At 32.3% G+C, this 17,284-nt stretch overlaps 1 protein-coding gene across 1 annotated transcript in view; it reads left to right on the top strand.

Annotated features, from left to right (window-relative positions):
- The window catches only part of LOC121423100 (fringe glycosyltransferase-like), a 35,478-nt gene that overhangs the window by 9,184 nt on the left and 9,010 nt on the right, over positions 1-17,284 (top strand). Inside the window, exons 3-4 of the mRNA XM_041618389.1 lie at positions 6,896-6,938; positions 7,781-7,840. Coding sequence (XP_041474323.1) covers positions 6,896-6,938; positions 7,781-7,840 — 103 coding nt within the window. The remainder of the gene's footprint in view (positions 1-6,895; positions 6,939-7,780; positions 7,841-17,284) is intronic.

Raw genomic sequence — 17,284 nt, 5'->3', positions numbered from 1 at the left:
TGTTTCAAAGTTATTATGTATGGATTGAAATTCCAAAGATATTTATCTTACCACGACCTACATGACCTAGGCGTACTACACGTAGGCTGTGTTTTTTTTTTTTTTTTAGTAGGGGGCCCGTCTAGACAGAGTTTCTGCTATACGCTGCGTATCAAAAAAAAATTTACACTTTGAAAAAACCCCGGGAATTAAAATATATACAACATGTGGGTAATTTTTTCACATATAATCTTGGGTTTGGGTCTTATCTATCCAATGAATGTAAAAGTTTTAACAGAATGTTACACTTGAGTGAGCACTGTCCATTATTGTAAAGGTCGCAGAAATCTGTTTGTGTAGAAATGCTCGTTTTCACACTGTTTCAAGGGTAAAGGGCGAAATCAAACTTACCCTGCGAAACATTAATGTCATAAATTTTCATTGCACTATTAGTCAATTGAAATAAAACAGATACATTCAAGCATTGTGTAACAATTTTGCCAACCAAATTGAAATTTCAACACTTCGTAAGCACATTGATGATGAAGAACTGATTAATATAAATTGCAATACTAGGAGTCCCAAATCTTTTAGAATTGATGATTTTAATAATTTGTTTACAAATTTCAGTACAGACAACTCTGATTTTAACTTGGAGATTGATTTTAATTGTAAATACTACTCAGATAATCATTTTATTGATAATTTTAAAGATGTGAATAATGGATTTTCTATATTACATTTTAATTCTCGTAGTTTAAATAAGAATTTTAATACTATATGTGATTTCCTATCTACATTGTCTTTCAACTTTTCCATATATGGATTCTCAGAAACATGGATCAATAACACCACACCTTTATTATTTAATATGGATGGTTACACATTTATTCACTCTGATAGGAACTACGGCAAAGGTGGAGGAGTAGCTCTTTTCATTTCAAATTCTTTTAATTACATAGTTCGAACTGATTTGTTGAATAACTCATTGAATTATGAATCACTTTTTATCGAAATAATACAACCTCAAAGAAAAAATATAATTGTTGGCATAATATATAGAAAACCTTCTACAAATGTTACTGAATTTATTGATGACTTTGAAGAATGTTTGAAATTTATTAATTTGGAATGTAAATATGTATATATTATGGGTGATTTTAACATTGATTTAATGAAATACTCTAATTGTGGACTTGTAAATAGATTTCTAAGTGTAATTTATGCCTACAGTTTCTTGCCCCTGATAGATAAACCGTCAAGGATTACTGAATCATCATTTTCTTTAATTGATAATATTTTTACAAACAATTTTTATTCTGATGTTTCATCTGGTCTACTGGTAAACGACATCTCAGATCATTTTCCTGTATTTCAAATTGCAAACAAATATAATTTGTCTAAAAATGCTATTGTTTATGAACGCTGCAATATTAATGAAAATACTATTGCTACATTTAAAGAAAAACTTGCTTTTATGGATTGGAATCAAATATTGTTTTGTAAAAATACTGAAATTGCTTATAACTTGTTTTTAGATACATTTTGTGCTCTGTATACTAAGGTTTTTAAGAAAGTCTCCAGAGGCAAAGGAAAAGGTATGAGGAAGAAACCTTGGATTGACTCAGTCTTATTGAAAAATATATGCAAAAAGAATCAATTGTTCAAGAAATATCGTGAGAATCCAAATAATACTTCTAAAACAAAGTATGTCAAATTTAGAAACTTTCTTAATAAATCGTTAAGAAATGCCCGTAAAAATTTTTATGAACATAAATTTCAAGAATCTAAGGGAAACTTAAAAAAGACATGGAATATCATTAAAGATGTTCTTGGTAACAAAAAGAAGAGTCTGCCTGATTTTATTAATTATAATGGTAACACTATATATGGGAATAAGGATATTGGAAACACTTTTAATAATTTTTTTGTTAAAATTGGTCTCTGCCCAAATGGTAACTGCTCAAGTAGTAAAGATTTTGCCAAATTCTTGCCCAATAAATGTTTGCAATCATTGTTTTTTAAACCAGTGAATCAAAATGAAGTAGTTGAGATTGTTAAAAATATAAAATGTAGCAGTAGTTGTGGTATCGATGATTTAAGTCCAGTTGTTATCAAGAAAGTGATTGTATTCATTCTGCATCCTTTATGTCATATTTTTAATTTATCACTATCTTCTGCCATAGTTCCTTCTAAAATGAAAATCTCAAAAGTTATTCCTGTATATAAGAAAGGTGACCTACATGATGTCTCTAATTATCGTCCCATTTCACTACTACCATATTTTTCAAAGATTTTAGAAAGAATTGTTTATAATCGATTATATAATTTTCTTAACTGCAGCTCTCTTTTAAATGACGTGCAATATGGATTTTTAAAAAATGTTTCCACTGAAATGGCCCTAATTAACTTACATGATTATGTTATCAACTCATTAAATAAGAAATTACACACTATCGGAATATTTTTAGACCTTAGCAAGGCTTTTGACTGCATTGACTATAACATACTTTTACACAAATTACAGTTTTATGGAATTAGGGGTCATGTATTATGTTGGTTTCAAAATTATTTATTAAATCGTGTGCAATACGTATCTTATAAAAATGTTTTATCTGAACCATTAAATGTTTTATGTGGTGTGCCCCAAGGATCTATCCTCGGACCACTATTATTTTTAATATTTATTAATGATTTACCAAAATGTTCAGACAAATTGAAATTTTTGTTATTTGCGGATGATACCAATATCTTGGTTTCTGATAATTCACTACAATCTTTGAATAATGTTTTGAATCAAGAATTACCTCATGTAACCGCATGGTTCTACTACAACAAACTCTCTTTAAATATGGATAAATCGAACTATATATTATTTCATGGACATAATAGAGTAAATAATATTGAAGTATTAAATATTAAAATGAATAATCAAGTTATCAAACGTGTAAGTTGCTCAAAGTTTTTAGGCGTTTTAATTGACGAAAGACTTTCATGGAATAATCATATAATGGATGTGACAAATAAAATATCTAGGAATATCGGTATCATCCGCAAACTTAGTGATTTCTTGCCTCAACACATTCTTTTAACTTTGTATAATACCTTAATCTTGCCTTACTTGTCTTATTGTAATGTAGTGTGGGCAAATACATATCCTTCAAAACTAGAAAGATTGTTTATTTTACAAAAAAGAGTTATCCGAATATGTTCATTTTCTCACAGATTGGCCCACACTAAAGAACTTTTCGTGAAATTCAACGTTCTAAATATCTATCAACTCAATTCCTACTTCTGTGCAATATTAATTTTTAAACATAAACATAATATACTCCATAATTCAATATCGTCTATGCTTGATTTAAACGTTAATATTCATGATTATAATACAAGAAACAAAAATAAATATCACTTATGGACTGTAAATAAAAATTATGTATTATTTTCGTTTAGACAACATGCTCCAGCTGTTTGGAACAATCTTCCAATAGAAATAAGATCAATCAGTTCAACGAATGCTTTTAGCAGGAAATTGAAACTATATTTAATCAATAGTGTGTGAAAGCAAGGATTTTTACTGCCTTTGTGTGTTTATGTGTTGGGTTTGTGCGGTTATTCGTGTTTTAACTTATGTTTATATTATTACATGTACATGTATTATCAAATGATTTCAGTTATTGAATTTAATTTTAAATGAGCATTTTACTAAATTCATGATTTCAATTTGGCTTATTTTATTTTTTATGTATTAAAGGGTGGTTATCTCGACAAACCTTGATAGGTTTTTATGACCTCCTAATTCCAATATTATATCTCTTTATTCTCATTTGTATCTGTTTCATACTTGTTTTACATGTACCTTACATTTTCTTGCCTTATTATTGCACATTGTATTTGTTATTACTGTATTCTATACTCTGTATTGATTTTTATTGGAATTGAATAAAACATTGAATTGAATTGAACAACCTTTACCCTTTTTGTGCCAGCTGGATCTGAGGACATAACTGAATCTGAACAAAATTTTATATCAGACATCTCCAGCAATTTTTGTCTCACCTGCGAAGCAGAGTGAGACTATAGGCGCCGCTTTTCCGACGGCGGCGGCGTCAACATCAAATCTTAACCTGAGGTTAAGTTTTTGAAACATGACCAAGGTCAAAGGTCATTTAGGGTCAATGAACTTAGACCATGTTGGAGGAATCAACATCGAAATCTTAACCTGAGGTTAAGTTTTTGAAATGTCATCATAACTTAGAAAATATATGGACCTAGTTCATGAAACTTGGACATAAGGTTAATCAAGTATCACTGAATATCCTGCATGAGTTTCACGTCACATGACCAAGGTCAAAGGTCATTTAGGGTCAATGAACTTTGGCCGAATTGGGGATATCTGTTGAATTCCCATCATAACTTTGAAAGTTTATGGATCTGATTCATGAAACTTGAACATAATAGTAATCAAGCATCACTGAACATTTTGTGCGAGTTTCAGGTCTAAAGATTAAAGGGGAATGAAACCTTTGGAACAATTAGGCTTGTGTAGAAGCAGAAAAATCAAAGAATAAGAATAAAGAAAGTTTGAGAAAAATCGGACAAATAATGAGAAAGTTATGAGCATTTGAATATTGCAATCACTAATGCTATGGAGATCCTCATATTGGCAATGCAAAAAGGATGTGTGATGTCACTGATGAACAACTTTCCCTTTGGTGGACTATAAAATACCCTCAAAATGTCTCTTTTTGCTTACCCTCAAAATGTCTCTTTTTGCTTTTTCTTATGATGATACAAACTCTTTATCCATGATGTATTCTTAAAAAAATATGCATTACATTACATGCCCTCATGTAGACAGAGCACATGATTTATGGATAGATGTGATAAAAGAGGCAATTCTAGTGAAATATATACTGAAGTAATGGGGAGAGTTGTTCACAAGTGACATCACACATCTTTGTCGCATTGCCAATTTGCTATCTCCATAGCCTTAGTGATCGCGATATTCAAATGCTCATAACTTTCTCATTATTTGTCCGATTTTTCTCAAACTTTCGTTGATCTGTTTCTTTGATTTTTCTGTTTTCTCACAAGCTATCTTGTTCCAATGGTTTCATTCTCCTTTAAGGTCAAAGGTCATTTAGGGTCAATGAACTTTGGCCGAATCAGGGGTGTCTGTTGAATTACCATCATAACGTTGAAAGTTTATTGGTCTAGTTCATTAAACTTGGACATTAGAGTAATCAAGTATCACTGAACATCCTGTGCGCGTTTCAGGTCACATGACCAAGGTCAAAGGTCAATGAACTTTCTCCGAATTGGATGTATCTGTTGAATTACCATCATAACTTTGAAAGTTTATGGATCTGATTCATGAAACTTGTACATAAGAGTAATCAAGTATCAATGAACATCTTGTGCGAGTTTCAGGTCACATGATCAAGGTCAAAGGTCATGTAAGGTCAGTGAACTTTGGCCATGTTGGGGTTTTTTGTTGAATAACCATCATATCTCTAAGTTTATTGGTCTAGTTCATAAAAAGTGGACATAAGAGTAACCATGTATCACTGAACATCTTGTGCGAGTTAGAGTAGTATTCAAAGTCAGCACTGCTGCTATATTGAGCCGCGTGATGCAGGTGAGACGGCCAGAGGCATTCCACTTGTTATTATTTAAAGTAGGTTTACTTTTCATTTTTCATTTAATACTTGTTTCTCTACACTTTTCCCAAGCTTTAAAATGATTAACAAAATGAAAATCAAGCCTAAGCCTGCATGTCATATGAATCAGAGCTCGGTGTAAAGCAAGTGTAAACTTTTTTTTTGATACGCACTGTATACCTCCGACCAGAAGTATCTTGAAATAATGATGATAATAATAATAGTCATGATGATAATAATAATGATGATAACAACAATAATGATAATAACAACAACAACAATAATAATAACAACAATTATACAAATAATAATAATAGCAATAATAATGAATCAATATTAATTTTGGTCGGAGAAAGATCTGTGGAATTTTAGTCCATGCATAATTAAATTTTACTCCGGAAGTGACCTAGGTATTATACCTCGGTCACTTTTGCTCTGTGGCTGCCGTACGGCGACTCGAAAAAACCGTTCAACATTGTTTTGTTTGTAATAGCTTCATATACGTGGTTTGAATAAAATTGAGTAAAACGGCTGTTTTCGTCTCGTCGTATATACGGCCACCGTAGAGCAAATGTGACCGAGGTATAAACGAGGCTACTGCTGTGGATAAAAACAAAGAGAAAACGATTTATCCAGAGCGTCTGGATATCTATTGTCCCCCATCATTGGTTTAGTGATAAAAAACACAGTGTCACAGTCCACATGGGTGAATAAAAGCAAGCCATAATATTGTGGCATGTCCCTAAATTCATTCAAAAGGATGGTCTGGGCTGAAATTATTCATATTTAAATAAATAGAATTAAATTCACAGAGCAAAATGCTGAAAATTTGATATCGGATAACAAATAACGAAGTTATTGAATTTTAAGGATTGGCATTATTCCGGTGAAACAGTTCTAGGCATGTCTTCATGAATATTCATATAGGTGGGCTGATGATGTCACATCCCCACTTTTCTTTTTCTTATGTTATTACATGAACTCATAATTGTTTCTTGTTTTATATATGTGTCTATAAATTATGTGTCTCCATTATGATGATAAAGGTCAAAGATAATTTTGTGTCAATGAACTTATATGTTAATGGTGTTTCTGTAAATAATTATTATTTTATTGTTGTGTTCAAAGTCAGCATTGCTGCTAAATTTCGTAATGCATGGGAGAATGTCAGAGGTGTTCAACTTGCGGCGAAAAAAATCAGTTCAAATTTTAGGAAATACAATTAAAAATATATAGCTTTCCTTTCTTTGCAGATGGTCATATAGTCAACACTGGGTGCGGACAAGGATATGCAATGTAAGACACAAAATAACATTCTGATATTTTAGGAAAATATTTCGAACGTATCAATCTTTTTCTGAATAATTCCCATTTATTCATTTTTCATTTCATTTAGGTTTTATTTCCACAAATCCGTTATGTTACAAAACTTTGATATCTTGCATAACTAAGCTGAACAACCATTACACACGTAGGTTATATAAGTATAAATAGCAAGCATTCTTAATCAATACATAGTAATACATGTTTAAGTATACATAAAACGGAAAAGTGGAGGAAACCTTAGAAGCAGAATGCTTGTAGATAAGGTTCCCTTTTTATACATTACTTTTGATATAATTACTTTATTGAAGACTAGTCCTTAATATTGTATAATTCTTTTTTTTGTTTTCATATGCAGGTTTAGTTTATTCATTCTTCTTTTCAAATAATCAACAAACGAAAACATTTGCAGATTCGTAATTTTGAAATAGATGGTGCACTAATAGCGAATTTGACAATAAAGCGGGCGCAGAATACAAGTTTCTTAGATTGAGCTATGTCACTATTATGTTCAATGGGCAATATTTTAAATATGGAGGGGCCGTGCACCAATGCCAATTATTATCATTACTAATATCGTCACCATTATCATTACCATCTTTATTATTATTATTGTATCATCGTCACATAATCGTAATTGAGCTCACTATAAAAGTACCCTTTATTTTCACCGTTGTTGTTGCTCACTATAAGCGTGTAATGCTTTTTGTGCAAAGGATCTGAAAATCAACAACATTCTTTATTTCTGCATCTGTGGAGCGTTCGGCACCCTCGATATTAAATTATGTTTTATTCCTCTTCAATTGTTTCAACAGGCCGATCCTATGCTGTAAATTGTCAATTATAATCAGTATGTTCCATGAGACCGGTAAAAGGTAGGAATCTTTTCTTTGTGTGTCGACTAAGTAGGGGGGCTATATGTATTTCAAATGGTTTTATAATGCCGGAACATGCTATCTGTCAGTGGCGCACAGGGGCGGCAATCTCTCCCAAAAGGTGGGGGGACAAGGGGCTGGAAAAATTGACTAGTAAAAAAAAAGGTTCACCCCCAAAGTAAGGTGTCATCTCGTCCAAAATACACTTTACTTTTCATCACAAAAGACCAAAAATAGTAGGGGCGATTCCATACGTGTCGTAAGGGACATTTAGACAACATTTGACAGGTTTTTTTTGACAAGAAAAACAAAAAATATTCCAGCAACTAAAGGTGATCATCAAGTACTACCAGAGTGTTAGGAAAACCAACACTTGAATTCATAATACAGATTTAAAATAGTAATATGTCGTATGGACACAGAAAAGTGGTTTTTTTAGAAACCTCAAGTTTGTACTCTAAAGTCTGTGAGCTGGACAGATGATTTTCATAAACCGAACTCAAATCGATATTCAATTACCCAAGAACAAACACATCTGTGAAAGAAAGCAAAATGAACATTCATGAATCAATAAAGCAAATAACAATTTTCGAGAACATTGTGACGCACGGCACACTCAAAATGTGTCGTACGGGACATCTCTAAATAGAAGTCAAACTTTCTTACTTTATGTCTCTTTGACTTCTTCGATCACTTTATTTAGCTGATGATAATGATAATCCTATCAAACTAAAGACATTCATTATGTTAGAAACCGCTTTTGGCTGAATATTTGTGTCAACGTATCATAAACAAAATAATGTGTCGTACGGGACACTTGTGTGTTGAACAGACATTTGCGTGCCGTACTGGACAGCCTGAATAGTGACAATTAACTTTTTATCAATCAGAAGGAAAGCACTGTCCCTAAATTCTTCCTTTTAATGAAAATTATTTTAATAAGTTCATTCAGGACAATATAATTAAATAATCTCATTATATACAATCGGGAGCAATATTTTTTTTCTTTTCCTCGTATCAGAGGTTTTTTATTCATTCAATTGCCAAGTTAACATGTATTAACATCCAGGCCCATCCAGGGTCTTAGAGACAACATCCGAGATGTCGTCTAAAAGAATTTCATATTTAAACACATGCCATATAGAACAACTGTTGTATGGTTTACCTTGAAAATAATTAATCATATACATCAAATAGATTGCATATTGAGCATACACAAGGACTATATTTATATCTGTTGCCTTTTCGTGTGTGAAATCAAAACCAACTATTAATGATTTTTCGTTTAATATAATTTTTTTTCTAAACATTAAATCAATCAAATCCACAATACGTTTCCAGAAAAGCTTTACGCTTGGGCACTCTAAAACAACATGAACAAAAGATTCTGTTGTTTTACAGAAAATACATAAGTTGTCTGTTACAATTTTCCACCTCCACAAGTTGTATCTAATCGGGAGCAATATATTATAATTTTTTTCATGATGGGAAATGTACAACGGTTCACAACATTTTGAAGTTATTAATTGATGATTTCCAATACACTATTTAAACAATGAATGAATGAACTTGTTTGTGCAAATTATGGGGCTAAAATGTTATAATTTCCCATATAAAATGTATATATACATGATATATGTCACTACTGTCACTTGAAATTCCACAAAATGTTTTTTTAATTGCGATTTTACATTTTCAAACCTTTCTGCATTTCATGAAACCATATGATTTGTATTAGTTTCGAGATTTTTTTTTTGAACAACATGGTTTGTCTTATTTTCCAGATTTTTGTTTACAACTTGAAAAAAATAAGGAGTTTCAATACTGTATATAAACAAATTAGTGGTTATCAAGGGAAGTCCAAATAGATGATTGATAGGTAAATATATATATTTTTTTACATTTTATAATAATTTCACATTAGCATGCAAGAGAAAGTCATCTTCCAGGCTAGGGTGAATTAATTATAAAGGTTTTTTTTCATGCTCAATGACAAAGAAATTAACCTGCTCTGACCAGTTAAAATCACTAGTTTAGCTGAAGGGATTCACAAAAGAATACACCTACATGAAGTCAATTAAAATGGTTAGAATAATCTATTCCATCTTCTATGGAGATAAAAAAGTACTTTTTCTCTTCACTTTATGTCAAATAAATTACTTAAATAAAAATAGGCCTACTATTTATAGTTTCCAAATCCAAATCCTCCAATTAAATGCAGTATATACGACACATACTGTGTCGTACGGGACAAGTTTTAACAGGACAATTATTGAAAAATGAAGGGCAGTAATTAGATCCTTACGGGATAAATCGATCACCACCCATTGGTCAAAGATAGAGAAACTAATATTGTAAAATTGCACCATCAAAAATTAAATAACAGGAAATCCTTTTGCATTTTCATGTGTCGTACGGGACATTGCCAAAAATAGGTTCGGAAAAATCAGGGCTACCCCTATTATGGATCATGAAAATGTTGTAGACATTATTTGGAACAATCAATGATACATTATTCCATTGACCCGCAATATTTACAATCTTCTCTTGATTTGCCAATAAACGTTTCAGGCATTGTTTGTACTTGACTATTTATTTAGCATAATTATTATTGACAATTGAAAATTCAATTTTTCCCCCCAAAAAAACTATATCTGACTTCCTTTTTGGTTAAAACTTATAATTTTCATAAAATTTAGGTATCATGGTAAAATATTACACTATTTATGACTTATTGAAAGCATGTTGAAGTTGATGATATTTTTGAAGTTCTAGTGTGGAATCGCCCAGGGGGGCACATTTGATATTGTGTCCTCTATACTATTTTGTCCCCCCCTCCCGGGATTTCCGCCCATGGTGGAGCGTAATGGTCCCCAAAATCTTGAGAGGGCACAACATGTCGGACGAGTATAGTTTTGAGCGAGCGCTTGAGCAAGGGAAGAGACCGAGCAAAAAAGTTTGATTAGATTAAATAAGTAAGATAATATTTTCAGGAATTTCTAATAATAATATTGTCCCGTTTTTCAGAATGTATTTTCGACAAGTTTCATCTCATGATTAGGAAGAGGAATAGTAACATAGTCGTCATAGTCATATGATGACAAAATGTTCTTGAAATGTCCCGGTCGCAGGTCAAAATAGTACTAGTAATTAGAAATTCAGCTTGCGCTTTCGCCTGCATCATTTATTAAGTGCGATCCATATCCACTTCAGAATTTTCTTACACAGTGCTCGATGTAATAGTCCAGGATAGGCCACATAGAAACTTGACCAAACCTTGTTTTTTTATATATACAATATTTTTTGATGGTTTCTTGTCAATTCGAGGGTGCTGATTACGAATCTGGATGATGCCACTCGTGTAACCATGAGCATTTTCCGCAAATTGGCAAAATCCAATATGGCCGCCAAAATTATGCAAATTACCCATGAAAATCCTAAAATTGTCCGCACATTGGCTATGGAATGCATGAAAGCGTGTGGCAGGAGTAAAATACACTCTGAAAAAATAATTGTTGACAAAATATTTATTTTCCTGATATTCAAAATGGCCGCCATAGTCCATTGTATACTGGTCGCATGTCATAAGGTGGTCCAATTTCGCGAACAGGGTAAAACTTGTCAAAATTTTTATTTTTTGATATGTTAAAGCTATTACCATTCTCTAAATAATGGAAAACTTTAAAATCTCAAATACCTTTATTTTTCCTTAAAATGACTAATTAACAGCTAATTATTACATAGACGTCAATGTAAATGTGAATTTTGAAATGCGTTTTTCTCAAATTGGACCTGCTGCACACAAAATAGTGTCAAAAGTTAATGCAACATTGGATCACCCTAGTATTTTGCAGTTATAATCTTGAAACATCAATAATTAAATCTGTACCAAATTATCTATTATTGTACGCATATTAATTATACTAATTAATTAACCGTATTTAATTTCACAATTTTGCCACCAAAATACCTGTCACTGTGTTTATATGCTTGTCAAAATGACAACATCATGGGTAGAAATGTTTGTTGCAATGATAAACAACATTTATACTAAAAATTAGGATTACAAATAAGATAATTAACCAAATTTCTCCAGTTTACCAATTCATTAGGTTGCAGATCAGAGCTGACATACACATGTATTTCATTGCTGCATATTTTCAAAATTATCGTATTTCTTTGACATTTAGTTGTTCCCTCCTTTGAAACACCCAGAAATATGAGGATAACAGACATATAACATATTATAGTAAGTTGTTAATTAGGTTTAATTAATATTTTATCATTTACCGCATCCACCGGCTCCGCCACCCCTGTTACTTCAAACTTAATGTGCTATAGTTTTTGTTCCTGATATTGTATTAATCTAATTCAAAGTAATATATTTAGCCTATAGTTCTAGCTTCAAAATGAGATCTTACTCAATAAATTTGGTCAAGATGCTGTGATGTAGCAACAATTTATCCATGGCACCGTGTGGAACATTGTTCATACGCCACCCTTTTTGCATACCCAACTTATGAAATGCGACCTACTCTATTATGTACAATATATATAAATAGGGAAAACCAATTTTCACAAAAATGAGCACTAAACCGCAAAAAAATGCGATGTGTTAACGAAATAATATATGCAAATCATCATTACTAACGAGCTATATCATTTATTATGTCATAAATTGGAACATTTCTGTATTTTGATATCTAAAATGGCAGCCACTGGCCCAAACAGTATTGCGTACAATGGCAATCATGGCAATGGGGGCCGAAAAATTCACAAGAAATGCATATTATTAAGATTAAACGAGTGGGATATTGAATAAAAACATAATTGTTAACGAAATATATTATCAATATGTCATGTATGTGATGAATGTTGTATTTTGATATTCAAAATGGCTGCCAAAGGCCCTAAAAGTATTATCCACAATGACAAAGTGAGGCAAAGAAATCACAAGAGTAATCACTAAAAATGCATATATATGTGATAAATTACTGAGATACTGTTTAAAAACATATTTTCTAACGAAATATATCATTCAGGTTTAAAGTGTGTGTTAAATACTATATTATTACTTTCAAAATGGCCGCCAGAGACATTAACAGTATTATGCACAATGCAAAGTGGGAAACCAATATTCACAGGAGTGAGCACCATAAATGCAGGTATTAGTGATCTATGAGTAAAATATTGTCTGAAAGCATAATTTCTATTAAGCAGTTAAGAGATATCATTTATTCTGCCAGTTAGGTGATAAATACTGTTATTGGAAAGTCAAAATGGCCGCTACAGGCCCTTAAGATATTATGCACAATGTAAATGGGAACAAATTATTTCAGCAGAATTTGGCTTTGCTTGGCCAGATGGTGCCAGGTAAAAATGGCAGAGGTAATAATGGCAGAGGTAAAAATGGCAGATACTGAGGTAAAATGGCAGAAGTAAAAATGGCAGAGGTAATAATGGCAGAGGTAGAAAATGGCAGAGGTAAAAATGACAGAGGTAAAAATGGCAGAGGTAATAATGGCAGAGGTAAAAATAGCAGATGTAAGAACAGCAGATATAAACAGAGCAGAGGCATAAATGACAAGAGGTAAAAATGGAAGACGTGACAATAGCAGAGGTAAAAGTGGCCGAGGTACACTATTAGAAAAAACAGTAGATTCTACAGAAGAAAAATAAAAAAACAGGTTTTTACAGAAAAAACAACAAATAATTTTGAAGATTATAATAACAGGATGGTTTTCCACAAGTTTTCTTAAATTTTACAGAACAGATATGTTTAAAAAATAGGGGAAAACAGTTTTATTACAATAAATTTGTAAGGGTACATGCACAAAATACCAATTTTCTGTAAGTTTATACAAATGCATGCATGTAGGATTACACAGTGCAGTAAGATTACAGGGGTTCTCCAGACTCTGTTGCAGGATTTTTTTTTATTTCTAAGCATAAATTTTCTAACAGTGTAAAAAATGGCGGAGTTGAAAATGGCAAAGTTAAAGATGGCATAAGCAAAAATGAAAGAGATATGGGGTGCTGGTTTGTTAAAAAGCCGAGAAGAAAAAAGTTTTCACTCTAAAATCAAAGGGGAATTGGTTAAGGGGGAAAATGACTTAAAAAATTATTTCAACTAAGTGAAGTTCTTTTGACTCAGAAAAAGAATTACAACAAAAATAATAACAATCAGATAATAAACAATGTTTTTTTAGCATACCAAGCTAATTACCAAGAGGGTGCTGCTGCTTATGGCGTAAAAAATACCCAACAGCACTTCCGCTTCCAAGGGTTATATGTAATGGTAAAGAAGGTTCAGGGTCTTCTTTTATGCAAAGAATCTGAACCAGACGGTCCCCCTCGATCGACCCCAAATTGGTTTACCAGTCAAGATTATTATTGATTTTCATAATTAGTTACATATTCAGTGCCAAGCCTGGGAACGCATGCTTATTGTCATTCAAATATTTAAAAAGAATAGTACAGACGACATTACAAATAAGGACATAATATTAAACCACAATCATTCGTGACAATTTCAAGATCTAAGTTTTTCCCGCTATGTTCTTTTCCCACCCCTAACCCTCTCTGTCTCTCCACCTCTCTTATGTCTACTCTTCCTCCTTTTTTGCAACGGTAAACCTGGCCAAACTTTAGACATAAAAAAACAGCTAGACAAAAAGGAATGTTATAAAATGATGAATGAGAATAGTGCAGTTTCATTTTGCTCCGGATGAATTAAATGAAAAAATATTTGTCGTTTGATTTCTTTTTAAAAAGCCTCCACGGTACACCTCCAACGAATTCGTAAATAGCATTGTTAGGCCGATAAAGACAATGATATGATGAAATGCCTAACCGTGACATGCACTTCTAATTTAATTAATGTACATGCGGGGGCTTTTTGACAATTCATTGCATCCGGGTTTGAGGCTGGCCATATTTTACCTAGAGCTGTCATTTTTACCTCTCCCATTATGACCTCTGCCATTTTACCTCTGCCATTATTACCTCTGCCATTTTTACCTCTGCCACTTTTACCTCTGCCATTATTACCTCTGCCATTTTTACCTCTGCCATTATTACCTCTGCCAATTTTACCTCTGCCATTATTACCTCTGCCATTTTTATCTCTGCCATTTTTACCTCTGCCATTATTACCTCTGCCATTATTACCTCTGCCATTTTTATCTCTGCCATTTTTACCTCTGCCATTATTACCTCTGCCATTTTTACCTCTGCCATTATTACCTCTGCCATTATTACCTCTGCCATTTTTACACAGAGCCGGCCAGATGGTGATGTATGAGTAAAATATCGTCTGAAAACATGATTTATAACAAAATATATCATATCTTATGTAATTTAGGTGATAAATACTGTATTTCAACATTCAAAATGGCGATCAGTGGCATAAAGAGTATTATGTACAAGGGCAATGGCCGGGGGAAAAAAGTGACAAGAGTGAGCACTAAAATGCATATAATTAAGATAAACTAGTGGAATACTGACTAAAAACATCATTGTTAATATGCCATTTATGTTATAAATGCTGTAATTTGACATTCAAAATGGCCGCCATAATCCCTATATTTATTATGTACAATGCGAATGGAGAAACTAATTTTCACAAGAGTGAGAATCATAAAATGCATATGACTGTGATATACGAGTAGAAATATTGTCTTAAACATGATTTCTAACTAAATACATCACATATTGGTTGTGGAGGTAATAAATGCTGTACTTTGAAATCCAAAATGGCTGCCATAGGTCCTAAAAGTATTATGTACATTGTAACATTGGATATATAATTTTGACATAATTTGGCTTTGTTTGACTCTAAATATTGCCTATAATTGTGAATTCTGATGCAAGGGTGAAATGTTGTCAAAAACCATGGTTTCTAACAAGATATATCATAATGTCGTGTATTTAAGGTGATAAACACTGCATTTTTAAATTGAAAATGGCCACCATAGGCCCTTATCGTATAATATACAATTTGAGTGTAGACAAATAATGTTCACAAAAAGGGCATATGGCAGCCATTTTGAATGATGAAATACAGTATTTATCACCTAAATTACATAGGAGATGATATATTTTGTTATAAATCGTGTTTTCAGACGATATTTCACTCATACATCACCATTTGGCCAAGCAAAGCCAAATTCTGTTGAAATAATTTGTTCCCATTCACATTGCGCATAATATCATAAGGGACTGTATCGGCCATTTTGACTTTCCAATAACAGTATTCATCACCTAACTGGCAGAATAAATGATATCTCTTAATATAAATGATGCTTTCGGACAATATTCTACTCATAGATCACTAATACTTGCATTTATGGTGCTCATATTGGTTTCCACTTTGCATTGTGCATAATACTGTTAATGTCTATGGCGGCCATTTTGAAAGTAAAACTACAGTATTTAACACAAACTTTAAACCTGAATGATATATTTCGTTAGAAAATATGTTTTTAAACAGTATCCCATTAATTTATCACATATATATGCATTTTAGTGATCACTCTTGTGATTTCTTTGCCCTTCTTTCTCATTGTGTGCATAATACTTTTAGGGCCTTTGGCAGCCATTTTGAAAATCAAAATACAACATTCATCACAATACATGGCATATTAATGATATATTTCGTTAACAGTTACTCGTGTAATCTTAATAATATGCATTTTAGTGATCACTCTTGTGAATTTTTTGGCCCCCATTGCCATTGTACGCAATACTGTTTGGGCCAGTGGCGGCCATTTTAGATATCAAAATACAGAAATCTTCCCATTTATGATTTAATGAATGATATATCTCGTTAGTAATAATGATTTGCGTATATCACTTCGTTCATACATCGCGATTTTTTGCAGTTTAGTGCTCACTTTTGCGAAAGCTAGTTTTCCCTCTTTACATTGTACATAATAGAGTATACAATGGACTTTGGCGGCCATTTTGAATATGAGGAAAATAAATATTTTGTCAAAAATTAATTTTTCAGAGAGTATCTCACTCCTGCCACACAATTTCATGCATTTCGTAGCAAATGTGCGGACAATTTTAGGATTTTTATGGGTAATTTGCATATTTTTGTGGCCATATTGGATTTTGCCAATTTGCGGAAATTGCTCAAGGTTACACGAGTGGCATCATTCAGATTCGTAATCAGCACCCTCGAATTGAAAAGAAACCATCAAAAAATATTGTATATATACAAAAACAAGGTTACGCCTCTTCTATCCTGGACTATAATGCTTCGATTCGCATTTTTTCCAGATCGAAATGTCTAATGTTTTCAGATCGCGCTGTCTTATATTATGTAATAAACAAAGCACATGTACCTCTTCAGTAACCCCATTCATATTTACATGCTCTGTCAACCCAATGTTATACCCTAATGCACATGCTCTGTATATACTTTATTCTGTCTCAGAA

This window comes from Lytechinus variegatus, chromosome 10, assembly GCF_018143015.1.
Source record: "Lytechinus variegatus isolate NC3 chromosome 10, Lvar_3.0, whole genome shotgun sequence".
NCBI lineage: Eukaryota > Metazoa > Echinodermata > Echinoidea > Temnopleuroida > Toxopneustidae > Lytechinus > Lytechinus variegatus.
Note: the sequence above shows the minus strand (reverse complement) of the source record. Positions and strands in the feature narration are given on the sequence as shown.